Source organism: Melospiza melodia, chromosome 6, assembly GCF_035770615.1.
Source record: "Melospiza melodia melodia isolate bMelMel2 chromosome 6, bMelMel2.pri, whole genome shotgun sequence".
Taxonomy (NCBI): Eukaryota; Metazoa; Chordata; class Aves; order Passeriformes; family Passerellidae; genus Melospiza; species Melospiza melodia.
This window is the reverse complement of record NC_086199.1, coordinates 74,949,392-74,965,282: the sequence shown is the minus strand read 5'-3', so window position 1 is coordinate 74,965,282 and position 15,891 is coordinate 74,949,392. Positions and strand designations below refer to the sequence as shown.

At 44.5% G+C, this 15,891-nt stretch overlaps 1 protein-coding gene across 5 annotated transcripts in view; it reads left to right on the top strand.

The window, feature by feature from the left end:
- The first annotated feature begins 9,116 nt into the window (after positions 1–9,116).
- Positions 9,117–15,891, top strand: part of SMOC1 (SPARC related modular calcium binding 1) — a 127,400-nt gene continuing 120,625 nt past the window's right edge. For 2 of the 5 annotated variants that reach the window (XM_063159236.1, XM_063159232.1), the window contains exon 1: positions 9,117–9,278. In XM_063159236.1, the coding sequence (XP_063015306.1) occupies positions 9,174–9,278 (105 nt within the window). In that variant the 5' untranslated portion in view covers positions 9,117–9,173. The remainder of the gene's footprint in view (positions 9,279–15,891) is intronic. The other 3 variants (XM_063159235.1, XM_063159231.1, XM_063159233.1) reach the window with 2 other exon arrangements.

Here is a 15,891-nt window from a genome sequence, read left to right as displayed (position 1 = left end):
TGGAGACTGATGGTGCACAGTACACTCCTGAGAAGTCTTCTTGATCAGCCCCATAAGCTGTGTTCTCTCTTCCTGCTCTCCACTTTATCCCCAGTGTGTATTACACTTGCCCCAGCTTTGCAGAGATAATTTGCACTCTCCTAGTTCATTAGCTGCTACCCCCTCCTGTCCATGGGCAAAAAAAAGCCCTTACTGTTCAAAAGAACACATGCAGCAATCATTAATGCTGACCCTAATTGTGCCAATTCAAACCACTCAATAGCTCTAATTAAAACCTCTCTTGTGCAGGGCACTGAACAGTAACAAAACTGTCACCCTGAACAATCAAATCATGGAGCTAAGAAATTTTTTTTGCCCCTGTTGTTCAAATGTTGTTGCTGCTGTTGGAAGGGTCATCTGAAGGGATTAAGTATGGGGCTTTTGTAGCCTGCAAAGTTGGTGGGAGTAGGCGGGGGAATATCTAAACCCAACCAATATCTTTTGGTCACAGTTTGAAATCAGAAGACGCCAACTTTTTTCCAGGTCTCCTTTCATCCACTTTACCCACCCCCATACAGCAAGCAACACCTGCAAAGTAGACAGGCTGTTGGTTATGAGACACATGGACACCACAAGTCAACTTAAACATCTGCAAAGGAGGGGGTGAGGGGGAAACCCAGGCGTTCCTATCCCTACAACCTTGTTTCTCAGGGTCCCTGACTAAACTTTCCTGTGCGCCATAAATAACTCTGCAATTACATTAATTGGTTGCATATTTGTTGACACAGGGGTGGACAAGGGTAGGTTATGGTGGGAGGATTTTTTGCTTTCAGTGCAATTTTATACTACTTTCTTCAGATGTGCTTTAATCCCCACTTTCCCTCCCCCCATTATTTAGAGTTCTCATGTCTTTCAGAATAACTTTATAAGCATGTGGGTGGGAGGGGGGAGCAGGAAAAAAAGAGCGTTAAAATTAATTTGATGGCACCCATGCACACACATCTGTTCTGCTGTGTTTCCTAGCAAAGTCTATCAATCAAAAGGAAAAGGTTGATATGTATCACAGTGGGATATTTCAAAAAGCTGGATGCAAGCAATTGTGTGCTGGCAGATTTTATTCTGCACTGAGTTTCTGACAGGAATCAAAAGATCAAAATGGTGTGCACGTATGCCTATATTTTATTTTATATTTCTCATTTTTTAGGAAGGTGGTGAAATGAATGGAGCAATAGAGTTAACTACCAAAATTCCAGTCTTGGTATCTTTCTGTTTATTGTTGTGTGTGCTCTGAAGCCCAAACCTGGGATCACAGGTAGGAGCCTGACAGTGCTGCAAGCACTTTTGTATCTGTGCTTCTATTTTAGATCATTACAGGAACCCATGCTAGCTATGCTGTGTGGTTCTGGGTTCAAACCACCATCTCAGAGTACTTGGTATGGGGTACTTCACTGAGTCTTTCCTTCCAGTGCCTCCTTGGCTTGCTTTCTTTTGCTAGTAGTAATCAGAGCTGCAGTGAGAAAGTTCATGGCATGTTGTGTTTCATCTTTCCTCCTTTTTCTCTTCTTAGCTGCTGTCCCAGCTGAGAAGTAGGGAGTAGGATGACACCATAGAGCGCTGGCAGTCTGCCTCTTCAAACATGCTGAGCACTTTGTTAGAAACCTCCTTGGTTGTTTCTTGCTCTGACTGCTGAGCTGTGCTGTTACAACATTGCCTCATCTCAGCAATGAGGCTGTTTCATTTAGTTATGGATTAAACAGCCCATACTTAGAGTACAGCTTGACTCAGTCTTTAAGCATTTAGCCTTGGTTAGTGATGAGGCACAAAATCTTGATGTATGAAGACATATTCTATATGTATAGAAACAACAGGACAAAACCCAAGAATGTTTATAAAACATTTTGAGGTGAACAGTCTCTTCTTGTGCAAAACTCTTTGCAAACTTGGCCATATGAGCAGATATGTTCAGAATATGGTCTATTTTCACCAGTTTGCCTCAGACCCTGTGAGTACTAGCCTGTAGTCGCTAGGAGGACCACACTCTTCTAAAAAGGGCTGTGTTGCATTGTGATGTGTGATGGTGCTGACCCACTTCTGCCTTTGTGCCACCGCTGAGTGGTAATGCAACACTGGAATTTTCAATAGCAATGTGCTCTTACAACGGGGTGAAGAGAAATGGGTGGCACTACTACATGGCATTCAAAAGAGCGCATTTCAGAGCAAGGTCCCTTCATCAGCAGCCCTGGAGAGAGGAAACCAGAGCTCTTTGACAGTTTTGCTGCATGTTGGGGGGCAACAGAGCATAGCAAACATGTCTTACACTTCTTTACACTTGCTCAAGAAGGGGAAATAAGGCACAGAGAGGGTTTTTGACCAGCTCTATGTGCTTTCAGACAAGCTGAGAACAAATCCTGAGACCCTAGTATCTTGTCTAGCTTCTGGAAAGCAGCAGCTCTTTTTCTGAGCTGATTCTTGCCTGTGTTCATATAGGAAGATCTGTGTGTCCCTGTTATCTGTTGAGCTGAGGATAGGGGATTTCTGCAAAATAGACTCCAGTGTAGGTTCCCACCGCTTTCTGTATGGATCTCCCACGGTTGTGTCTGCCCTTCTGTCTCATTCCTTGCCCCCATTTTCTAGGCAGCAATGCTGGAGTCTATCCTCTTGACTAAGCTGTTGCACTTTAATTTTCAACAGGCCCCTATTGCTCTTGCACCTTGTGTGTGGTCTTTGAACGTTATGTGGCTCGGCAGCTGGGAATAGTGAGTGGGTGGGCAATTTAAAACAGAAAAGACTCTGTATCAGCACAGGGCTGAGGTTTGAACTCTGCTCAGCTTTGGATATGTGTAGCTGGTTCTCAGGGCTGTGATTTAAGTGCCGTTTTGCTGGTGTCAGTGTGAAACTTAAATCAGTGCTAAGAAACTGGTAGGGAAGAAAAAACAAACTTTGCTTGTCCGATAACAAGTGTTACTCTTGGCCCTGATGAAAAACTGTGGGATCAAGACATCTTAGAATGAACATCATTCTGCTGTTTTGTCACCATTTTGCCTCCACAACTGAGAAGACAAAGAGTGCCTAATTTGATGTCAGGACTTCTTTGCTGGAGTATATTTCCGAGCTGTCTCATGCCATTTAGAACATAAATCTGATTCTGAGTTTCCTGAAGATACGGACTGCTAATGGAGAGAGGCAGATGAGGGGGGTGCTAACCTGTGAGACAAAATACTTCACTGCATTCATCTGAGCATTTCTGTGAGGAAAGGTAAATGTGCTCAAGCAAAAAAATATAGTCCCAATATCATAAGTTGTTGAACTCACAGGGCCTGGTCCTCAGTTGCTTCCTTCTCCTTTTTGTTGTTGTCTGTGCTGGTGGAGGATCACATGGAAGGGAGGTCAGGCAAGAGACCTTGCCTTCCATGAGCCCTGGCCTGATTCCCACACACACTTCTTTTGCACTTTTGATGGTGAGCCCACTTGGCATGGGCAGAGAGTTCTCATGTATGGGGGATTCACCAGCTGCTCTCCTTCGCATTTGCAGCCCAGAGTACCAAGTCCTCAAAAATTTCAGTGCAGAGGTTGTTTTTTCCCCACCCACTTTCCATCTATCCCACCCAGGTAGACAGGATGAGCAGAAGGAATCCTTGACTTGATAAGATTGATAAATGAAGTTGGAACAGATCTCTTTTCTGGAGTCCATATGGAGTCCAACCCAACTTCAAACTCATAGCTGACAAAATAAAAAAAAAAATTGGCAGGTTGTTAAGTACTTCTAAAGATTCTAAAGGTTAAAGATATGGTCGATTGGCATTCTGTTTAGAGCCTGGAGTGATGTTATATTTGCTTTACAGAATTCAAAGGAGTGCACAATTTACGTTAGAAATCTATTAGATAGATATTGGGAAGAGTCATTCAATTTTCCAGTGCCATATATATATATATAGCCATCATTTACCACCACTGCAGTGGGCCCCATATTGATTTTTAGCATTATAGCTTATAATTTGAAAAACATAAGTAAGAGTAAAAAGGCCAAACAATGAGAATATCCTCGTTTTCAAAGAGCTGGCAGATTACAGACTAACTTCAGTTATGTCATTGTAGTGGTTCCACCCTTAAAATTAGGTATGTGCTGAAGTACCATGAAAAAAAATACCGAAGATAAATGATCATTACTGCCTCTTTACTACATTTTGGACTTTACAGCATCCCCTTCTTTTTGGTTTCATTTTGTTCTGTTTTCATCGTAATACTGGGCTATGGCCAACAGTCTCTTCCCATGATGGAAAAATATAAGTGCATGAAGGTATGACTGGGTTATTAGGATCGGATGGATGGGCACTAGTGAGAGCTGAGGGTCTGGCAGTGGTGGGAACTAATCAGGACTACTAGCAACTCTTTAGGAAACCAAAGTCACGCAGGCAGGACCAATACAATTTAATATACTTTCTAGAGAAAAAGTCTGAGCAGAATTTCTGTATGAAGTACAATGAATGAAGTGGCAGACTCTAAATGGATTTAATGGGAAAAGGTTTGAAATCCTGTAATATTTTTGACAAAGATTTTCATTCAAGTATAAGTGAATGTTCTGCAAAGAACTTCCAGGATGAAAAGCCCAATAAGATGCTTATTTTTTACTAACAGGTTTTCTGTTTCATTCAAGCATATATATACATACATATAATTGGCTTCCATAAAAAGCTGAGCCTCTCTTTTTTTGACATAATCCAGCAAATACACCCCAGAACACGCTGAACACCCCAAAGCAATGTATCTCTGCTTCTTAACAAGTGTGAATACTTTGCAGTTAGCAGCAACTGACTGTTATTCCATCATGGGAAGAAGCAGTTTGCCATACACTAGTATTATTATGAAAACAAAAAAGAAAGGAATGCAGTAAAGTGCCAGATGTAGTAAAAAGCTGTGTTGATGGTGGAATGATACTGTAAAATTGTTGTATGCTGTGATTTGAAACTTTTTGAACCCAATGATGTCTGATTTCCACCCTCATAATCAGTGAGTCAAACTTAGCCCCTCCCCACACTCCCCTAACTCTACCTATGGCTGGGAAGCTGGGGAAAGGGTATTCCACCTCATTTTAGGGTGACTGAACAGTGATTGCTATTCTTCATAGGGTCATGAATGTGCTCAGCTGTGGCTTTTCAGTCTTTACTCTGGACTGCCCAAACTTGCCTCTAGATGGAGATTTGCAGGTGTCAGCATTGTAGAAAAGGTTCTGCTGCTGCAGGTTCTCCATAATTAAGACCTGGCAGCAATGGATAATTCTCTGATTAAATGGTCCAAAGTTAAAAAAACAAACAAACAACCCCAAACAAACAAACAAACAAACAAAAAGCTCTAAATTCTGCATTGTTACAAAAAAAAACCCACAAAAACAAATCTTACAGCAAATTTCTCATGTTCTTCTCTGCCTCTTTTTAAATTGTGACAAGAAGTGACATCTAAACCTCTTGCAGGAGTGATTGTAGCAGCTACTGACTTAAAAAAGAACCTCTAACAGTAAATTAGTCCCTAAAAGCAATTACTTCATATTTGGAGGCTGCAGATTATTTTCTATTGAAAGTTGAATAATCGTTTCTACTAAACATGTCAAGAGGGGATTCGTGCCCTGATGAAAACTGTGGCAGATAAATCCCATGATGGTTCTGAGTGCCAATACTGTTTAAAAGAGGACAGTGATCTTCTGAAACTTGTTTGAGGACAAGGCAAGTAGAAGCAGAGGCAAATAATCAAAGCAATCAAACAGTTCTCCCTGAACAGCTGTCAAGACCACCAATACACACGTCCTGTGCCATGAGTTTGTGGTGATGCACGTGATATGCGAGCGCCATGGCAACAAGATATGAATCATCAACACAGACGGGCACAGGTTGGGGTAAGTCTTCAGAGGTGTAGGCTGGATCTCATGCACACAGCAAGCCCCAACGGTACCAGTTTCACTGCTACCTTACCATCACTGCATAGCTGAACTCATTATGGCTCAACTTACATCTTCCTGTGAAGCGTCCATGTGTTGGGCCTGGTATACAAATGCCTGGACGTGAAGAACAACTTCCCTCCCAGTTCTGTGTCCCTCTCTCTTTGTGGTTTTCAGTTACAGACTCTGGGCAAGTTTGCTAGGGAGATATCACTGATGGAAGTGGCACTGTGTCAGCGTATTTGGCACTCTGAGTGATGGCAGGGTTTTTCAGAAGAGTTCAAGTGACAAGATTAGGTGCCCAATTCCTCTTATGTTTGGTGAGTAGCCTTCTCTTGGTTCCTCAACATCTCTGCGATGCCACTGACGCCCAGTGCAGGCACTTCCTACTTGCCAGCAACCCGAGACAAACAACAGACAATTTAATGGCCCAAAACTTTCTGTAGTTTATTCTATTTACCTAGATTTTTATTTGATGACACACCAGTAAAGTGCACCTATACAAACTAGAGTACCAGGCACAGTGTGCCAAAGAGTTAGACACACATTTTCAGCTGTGAAAGTGACCACTGGAAAAGACTCATGTATTTTCTCTCTTAATCGTGTCTTTAAACAGGGCTTGGATATCCCTCCAGCCTCCTGAATGGTGACTTGCTGAGATTTTTGGGCTTGGAACAGCTCAGTAAAATTTAGTGGTGATACATAAGCCAGGCTATGAACTGTCTTCTGCACTAAGGCAGTTACTATCCACAAGGGAAATATTTCTCACTACAGAGAAATGCCTGGCCATGGCTGGGAGTATGTGTGGCAAGGTTATGAACAGCTTTGACCATGAAGGGGTCAAAGGTTTCTGTAATTGGGAATTTCTGACCCTCTCTGGAACTTTTACTTGGTGTAAAGGTGCTGCTGGTGTCAGAGCCTCATAGGCACTGGTGGAGATGTTTCCAGTGTAGCTGGTATTCTCTCTTAGGGATTAAGAAAACAATTATTTTTTCATGGTCTTAACAAACCTCTAGCATAGAGATCCTGACATCCTTGTGTTTGTATGTGAAAAATACACCAAAGAAAGGCATTCATGTTTAAAATACAAGTGATAATGAACACATGAAGGCAAAACACAAAATAGGTCAGATGCAAAAATCACCCTACGAAGTTGGAGAGGAGAATGTAGGCAAGTGTAATATTGTTATCTGGACTGGAATTTAATCAAAACTTAAGTATGAGGTGATGTGGTACTTGAGTGGTAGGATCACTGCCTCAACAAAACCATACTAGATTCGGCCTGTCTTTTCAGAGATTCAGGCATGCACAGGTATAACTTGCCCAACCTCAACCAAGCTGATCCTGACATCCACAAGGACACTCATATTCAGATTTCCCAGCTCTTCCCCTCCTCTTCCTTTCAAGGTCTCTCTGGTTGTGTCATGTGGAATGGCATGTGTTCAGGTGCGGATCAGAGAGACTTTGAAATGGAAAATCAGAGGATACCACAGGCCATACTGGCAAAGCTTAGAACTGGCTGGCAGAGTGAGGGTGAGGGTTAGGAGGTAGGCTTGTATGGGGCGCTGTGTTTGGAGTCCCAGAGAAATCTGTAAGCCAAGAATAATGAATACTGGCAGAGCTCCATGTGAGTAACAAACGGCTTATCCTGTCTAGGCTAATGACAAAATGTTACATATTGGCATTTTTAAAAAAATTTTTTTTTTTTTTTAAGGAAAAGAAAGATTAAAGCAACCGCTATACCTACCCACTCTGCTTTGCTCTGATAAGATGCCAGAATTACATGACTTCTACTGTGTAACAAGGTTCTTGGTGTGGGTGTAGCAGCCCCTCCCCATACCTAGCGGATACACTCCAGGGAATTTTTGCAAGTGTGAGTATTGCCTCTTCTAAGGTCACTGAGTAAAGAAAGGTAATACATTGTGTGAAAAAATGTCATGTTTTGTGTGTTTCTATAAAAGCAGCACAAAATAGTCCTACCTAAAGGTTATTATCACTATTACATGCACAGCAATGGCCTCCCATGCATATTACTCTGCAATATGTTGGGCCTCAGCCCTGCCCTACATCAAACTCAAGCTGGTAATTTGAAAATTAAGAATTTGATGTAAATGCGAGCCAGTCTAGTTCACAAGATATCTCCACTGCTCAGTCCCTCTCTCAGGTAGAGGGCTTGGCATTACTTGCTGCCTCCAATGCTCAGGCCAACAGCTTGCTGCCATTGCAGTGCCATGGCACTGCTCCCTCTTTAGACACGCCTGTAGATACTGAGCCTTGCCGGCAGATGTATCTCCATTTTCCCCTCTTCTCTTCCTTCTGCTCCACAGCTGCACTAACTTGCCTGTTGTATGACGATGCTCACTTTCTACCCAAACTTCCCATTACTAGGAGTGCCTGGTGCTTGGACGAACTAGGACCCACATGCAGTCTCTAAGAGCTTGTCACCTCAAGAGGTACCAAACTTGGACTTGGGATATTTTCCCAGGTGCAAGGCATGTATTACCAAAGACCCCAAACACATCACCTGCATGAGATCTGAAGGATTTGCTGGGCAATACAAAGAAATGGGCTCTGGGGCCACTTGTGCAGCTGGGAACCCAGAGGAAGATCTTCAGGGAGAGGTAGACCCTGTGGCTATGGCTCGGCCATGCCTCGGCTCGGAGGTGACACGAGGATCTGCTCTCCCTGAGACGCGAGCTTGCTCCTATAGCAGCCTTGGCCCCAGGACCAAATGAACACGGTTTGTGACCATGCGGTGGTTTCCTATGCCCAATTTTCTTGCTCGCTAGGCCGGCCCGCCTGCAAGGCTCAGCTGTCACTGCCCCCGCCCGGGGCTGGCGCCGGCGATGCCCTGCACGGCTTTGGGGCGGGGGGCGCAGCCCGGCAGCCCCGCGGGGAGCGCTCGCCGCGCTGGCCGGCCGTATCCCGCGGCACCCGCACACACGCCCGGCCGCCGCGGGCTCCAGGTGCCGCCGGCATCTCCAGGTGCCACCGCGGGCACGGGGACGCCGCCCGCCCCGCGCCCTCCGCCGCCCGCCCGGTGGCGAGGGGCCGGGCGAGAGGCGGCGCGGCCCCGCCATTGGCGGCGGCCGCACGGCGATAGGCGCGCGGCGCGGTCAGTGCCGGCCGGCCCCGCCCCGCCGCGGCTTTATAACGGGCATCCCCATGGCTGAGGCGGGGAACCTGCTGCTGCGGGACCGGCGCCGCCGCACCGCCCCGGACAGCCGCCTCTGGTGGCCGCAGAGCCGCGCCGCCCCGAGGGACGATGATGCCGCGGGCCTGGCGCAGCGCGGGGCCTCGCCCGTTCCTGCTGGCGCTGCTGCTGGTGCATCTGCCGCCGGCTCGCAGCCACCGAGCCACGGGGCCCCGGGTAAGTGAGCTGGCCCGGGTAAGTGAGCTGGCGCGGCAGGTTGCAGCGCCCTGCCCCGGCCCGCCGCCCCCGCGCCCTGTCAGCGCCGCAGGTGGAGCCCCGGCCGCCGGGCAGCGCCCCCGGCCCGCCACCCCCGGGCGCAGACCCTCGCCAGGGCCTGCCCCGCTCGCTTGTTAAAAGCCGGGTATCGGCTGCATGCGAGAAGTTCATACACCGGTTATTAACTTGTTGGTATTTATTGCAGAAAAACACGGGAGGGGGGAGGTTGGCAGGCTGTGTTTTTATATTGCTTGACTTGCATTTAATATAGCCCCTGTTTCCAGCACATAGCTTTAGGACTTTTCTTTTTTTATGTTCTCAAGCAGGGATTAAATGAATCCTTCCAATAAAGCTAGATCCCTTCAGTCCAGGTTTCTCCCTGTAGGAGTCTAGCTCTGGTTTTTTTTAATCTGACAATGCCTGACTCTTGCTGGGGCTGTTCATTTCACTTACCAAACTATTACATTGCTCTGGGGGAGAACCCAACATTTTTCTAAATATGGTTCTCCCAGTGAGTGAGTGTTACCACTGCAGCATCACTACGGAGTAGCGTGAGAGTTTTCAGTTATAAAGCTGTAAAACAGTAGCTGTTTTTCAGCCAATGCTGCTGCATAGCTCTGGGTAAGTGGAATAAACTTGCCACTCTGCAGGCTTGTTGGATGCAGTGGCCATGTACATTTTTGCACATCTAAATGCTATCTAAAGTGCTTGAAGTGTAGTACCTAATTAACTTAGACCATAGTTAGGCAAGACTAGGAGTCTTTGAAATCCCTACTTGGCCAAAGTATAACAACAAGGGACTTGAGTGAAATGTTCTTTTTTTTTTCTAATGGGAGTGTTTGACCATGAAGGCTATTAAATGCTTCTCAGAGCTATGGAAAGCACACTACTGGCTGCACTGATGTTGGTGTGTTCAGCTGTGCAGTCTCTTTTATGGCCAGATGTGTAACAGCAACTGTTGGTTCTGATCTCACTAGTTCTAAGTCAGAATTGGTGTGTGTGCCATAAATTACTGAGACCTGCTTTAAAAGATCAGGAAACACAGGGGGGTTATGCATATATCTTTATTACCTGATATCAAGCAGAAACCTCAAGATCAGAGTGATTTCAAATAGAGAGAAATTTAAAGGTGATAAGTAAGAGTCTGGCTGGGTGACTAGGGTCTTCATCAGCATAAGTATCTTTATTGAAGCGCAACTGAAACAAAATAAAAAAATCCTGATGGTAGTGCGTGTTGTGCAGTGAGTCTGTATACCAAACAGTTTTCATATGTACCGTTTTTTGTACTGTACTTTACAAGGCAGTTTAATTGCTCCCTGTGCTATGTTATCTTGGAGTGGGAGCTACTTCAGGGGAGTGGGAAACCAAATACAAAGGACTACTGATTTACTTTTTGCTTGAAGTAAGTACACTGACTTTGAGATTTCTTCCTTCATGACTGGGGAGAATATCAGCTGTGAACACTAACATCTGTACTTCTGTTGGAAGATGAGCCTTAAAGTTTTAGCCTAGTGTTTTAATTTACAAGCTCTTAAATGGAAAGCTGTATATTTCCAGGATGTCTTACTCATGAAATCTCTATTTTTGCCCCTCAAAGTGTCATGTGAAGGTGAGGAGTTTGGTTTGCTTGCTTGCAACCAGATTGATTGATATAAGCTCCTGACCTTCATCTCTTGCAGCGATTCAACATTGCCAGTAAAGCTGTCATTAGTATAAATGTGGCATGCTTTAGGTTCCAATAAAAACAAAAATACTTTATTATTAATTTCTTAAATAACGACCACCAGGTTACACCAATATGTATTTCTTGTGTGGACTTGCGATCAAGAGTGTATTCCTGTCAGGAAGTCTCCCTGGCCAGGTGTCAGTGCTGCAGGTCTGGGGAACTGCTCTTGTTGAAGTGCTAAGTGTGATACCTGCTCTTTTGCACTCTTTTCTGTATGGTAAGTACTAGAACTATATTTGCAAGCTGAAACTCTTTTAAAGGTGAACAATAGTTTTTAGTCCTACTCAGTGAATTCAAATGACCAGCAATAATGCTTGAATCAAGTTCTAGATCTTCCTCCTTGCATTTCTCTTGCTACTGTAGTGTTTTAAGATAGGCAGCCAGTACTGTTACTAAATACATAAAAAAAAGAGAATGGTTGCTACTATTTGCAGAAAATGTTGAAAAACTTGAGGTATCAAAGAGAAATAGGTATATCTACATCTTTTGTGCCAATAAGGGATGAAACTTTCAGATTAAGTGAGTTCAGGATAATTACTTGAATACCAAGGTAAATTAAAAATGCAGCTAGTACCTACAGGTCTGTTGGGGAACTTCTGGCTCTCAAAAGATGTATGAAGCTTGCTGTTTCTTGTTATAGTGAAACTATGAGCAGTGATGTGAATTCCTTAGGCTTGGTGTCAGTGACTTGTAGGAAACATCTGGCTCTTGCACGTATGGTGTTGCCCAATTAGAGTTACTGACAATTGTCCCAAGTGAAGCCCCATAGGAAGTCTAATATCATGTCCTAGAAATAGGACAAGGCAGCTATGTGACTTGTTTCCTTACTTGACAGACTCTAGTAAAGCTTCTGCTGAATTTCACAATCACCTGGTCACTTCTACTTTTGTGGCTCAAAAGAGCATCGTGGGACTATACTTGAAAAATGTCTGTTTGAAGGATGCTACCTTCTGGAAAAAGATAATCAGGCTTTATTTGCTATTCATTTTATCTTCCTGTGTGCCTCTTTCTGTCTGCTGGCTTGAGATCTGGGGTGTGGGACAAGGCAGGTCTTGCTGCTTCCCCTCTCCCCTCTCCTTGAACCCAAAGTGATAGGATGGGGAGCTTGACCAGGCTGGCTCTTGCATCTCCTAGTGTGGTGCCTTTAAGCAGTATTTTTTCATAGCAGATTAAATAGATTGTGCCACAAAGCTTTGTTTTCCTCCATCTGGACAATTAAGTGTGACCTTTGTTTTTTCTAGTTCAGGGAAAGATCTGTGTTGGCTCTCTGCTTTCTGATTATAACTCCTGACCATTCTGAACTTCATGTATGGCAGAGAACTGTTGGTGGCAGTAATGACAAATACTAGCACAGAGAAATGGTGGATGCTTGCAGAAGGCACACAATGAGACTGCAGCAATCAAAAGATGTGCTACATCTTGGATGGGCTTGGACTGGGGACCTGCACCCCTCCAGTGACTTCAGAGGACAAAAAGATGAGGGGATAGGGTAGTCACTCTAACGTTCTTCCTATTTCATGCATGGAAATGTGTCATATCCTCCCCTGAAAGGCATGCTGATTGGAGACCAGGGAGGACCTTACCGTTCAGTGCCCGTAAAAAGGAAGGTAGTAAATAGCAAAATTGTGATGCTACCAACACATTCCAGTGCATAAATTGGAGTGCCAGAGAGCACTGGGAATTTCCTGCTGCAGTTGACTACTAGCTAGAACACCATATAAGAGTCTTGGTAAAAAGTGCTGAAAAGGCTCCTGCAGCTTTGTTGTCCCCTCTGGGAGGAGGCAGCAGCATTGCAGCTTATGCGGGAGTGGCATAAGGAGCATGTTCTGCTCTCTGTTCACTGCAGCCTCACAGGAAGGGTTCCAAAAGCAGGTGTCTTTATGCATACCAAAATTAGGGAGTTTGTGTTCTTTATGGTGGGAAGAAATTATGCAAGGATGTGTAATAAGAATATAAGGCAGAGAGCTTCATACATAGGAGGTCTAGAACAGAAAAATGAATGTTAGGTTTTCAATGACTGAATTTTGTTTCTTGTTTGAGATTAATTGCCATTCTACACTGCAAAGGTCTACACTAGTAACTAGTGACTGAAACATTTTAATGCTTTTAGATTTCTTTACCATTGGAGAGATTAATTTAATGACAAAACAAGTACCCAAAGGCAAGTCTTTAGAAAAGAGATGGAACAGATTTGTTGCTCTATGGCAAACAGATAGCTTGTTTTGGTTGGATGAGGGATGTTTTTTACCCAGGTGAAAACTCTAATTATATATGGAGCTATGTTGCTTATTTCTTCTTCTCCTTGCTCCTTCGAGACCTTTATTGTCAGCTGAATTCATTTATGTGTACTAAAGAAACTGCTCTAACTTGTGTTTTTTAAACAGTATGCAACTCTGTTGAAGAACAGGATTAATTCTTGTGTAGAGAAGTATTAAAACATTATGTTCCTATTGGAACAGAAGGCCCTGTTTTAAACAGAAAAATATTGTAGGATTTTACTTGCTTTCTGTAGTCTTAGAGTTGGTGTTTTAACTGCCTGAGCTTCAGAGTTAGCTACAAGAATATTCCCACCCATGTTAATGAGCTGTGCTGTTAATGAAAGATTTCTGGCCAGCAAAAGATTGGGTACAGAAAAAGAAGCTGCTCATGTATTTTTGCTGGTGGTGGCAGCAAGCTCTGTAGCTGGTGGAACACCTACAGTGATAACCTCTTAGACTAGTTTTCTAGTTTCTAGCTCTAGTGTGCTAAGGTAATCTTCACAGTGCAGAGCAGATGCTCTCTTGGCTTCTTTCATTTCCAGATGGCCTGAAGCAATTGGTAAGATGACTGTAAACTCATTTCAGTAGTGTAGTAGCTCTAAAATATTAATACTGCTATTTAAATATCTTAGATGTTCTTATCCTGCCATCTCAAACTAATTGTGACATTACTATGTCAAAAAAACCCCAAACAAACAAAACCCCATTTGTCTCTCACTTGGCTGGTGAATCCCAGTTCTTCTGGTGCTGGCACATCTGATAGTGCAGTTAAGTGTTACACAATAAGCTTTATGCTAACATTAAAAGCTAAACATGGAAGCAATACAGGTGGAACTAAAGCTGATCCCTGAAGGCTGCTGTGCTGACTGTCATACTTGAGCATCCTGTGTGACAGTGTGGTGGCTTCCTGTCAGAGTCCCCTGGCAGCTGCCACGATCTCTCTGGTGCTGATACACCGTCCAGGGACTTTGTGGCACAGCAGACCTTAAGCTGAGCTTGGCATGCCGTGAGAGTAGTTTACTGCTTTGGTACTCAGGTGATACTCTGGCAGAGTAGCAGCTGTTCTGACTTGAACTGTGAAGCTTACAAACTTCACTGCTGTCATTGCATTGGTGGCACTCTAAGATTCCTGTGCTCATCTGTGACAAGCTCTTGTTTGTGTAGTTCTTGCTCTAACAGGGAAGGCTGCCATTGATGTGGGTGAATCTATTCCATGCAGGAGCTTTCTGGACAAGGTGGGAGGTCAATTTGATATGTTTGCTTATGCAGAGAAACTACCAGGATGTGATGGAAGTAGTATGTAGCTGGCTGTCTCTTCTGACTGGCTCACATGAGCAGTCACAACTTGTGTTCAGCAGCTTATCTGTGAACCATGTGAAGCTTTCTGTGTGTGATGACTTTACTGCTTGTAGGTATGAGGAAGAAGTATTCTGGCACCAAAACCCTGACTAAGAATGCAACTCTGCACTCTTTTTTTTTTTTTTTTTTTTTTTGTGTTGAGGGGAGGAGGCATTGTAGCTTTAGGAGAGTAACAACAGGAAAGCATAGCTAGTCACACCAGGGTGTAAAGTTTTATTCAGGACAGTGAAAACCACCCACCATACAAAAGAGTTCTTTGTATATGGCCTCATACAGGCTATCAGCAGCTGTTCAGCCTGAGATTAGCTTTCCCAGGATAAGGCCTTACCTTGAAACCAGCCTCATGCCTCATATCCTGGATGCTTTTCCTCTTTATTAAAGTAGGTTCCTGATGCAACTTGGGCTCCTGTGGGATGCTGCAGTAACAATATTGATAATGTTAGCAATATTCATGGGTTTTAGAAAAGAGTCATCTGCTTGTTTGGTGAGGAAAACATTCCCTCATATAGTGGGCCTGCCCTCTGACCAATGCTATTTCTTAAAAAATTGAGGTGACAAATATGGGTATTATGGTTTTCTACAAGAGCTGCTCCAAGGGAAATCTGTGCTGAGTAGAAGGCCTTCATGCTGAAAGTGCAGTCCTGCGGTGTCGTGGGTGACGATGGAGCAAAGCTGCTTTGGTTTATGGAGGGATTCACTCTTTAGTCTTTAGTGTGGCACTTCCAGGGTACCCTGGAGACTGGCCTGAGCCTGACTGGATGATGCCAAGGCATCAGAAGCAGGCTGGAACAACACCCTTGGTGGAAGGACCACCCTTGGTGGAAGGATGTCCTGTGTGTCTCACTGGAGATATTCAAGAACCGTGTGGATGCAATCCCGTGTCACGTGCTCTAAGATGACCCTGCTTGAGCAGGGAGGTGGGACCAGATGAGCCACTGTGGTCCTTCCCAACCTGACCCACTCTGTGACTCTCAGATGTTTCTGTTCTGAGTGTGTCCTTAGAGCAGTGGCCTGGAAGGCCTCGTAAGCCTCCAGCTGCCTGGGCTGTCAGACTCTTCACTAGTGGTCTCCCAGCTGTAGCCTGCTCAGAAGGATGTGCCTGCATGTTGGGTTTGTGCATTTTTGCCTCCCACTGGCTTGTGGCTGGGCCAGCTGCTTTTGAGGGCCTGCTGACAGAGGTTTTCATTTGGAGTGGCACGTACCTATGCAGCAGGCAAGTGAGTGGTAGGTG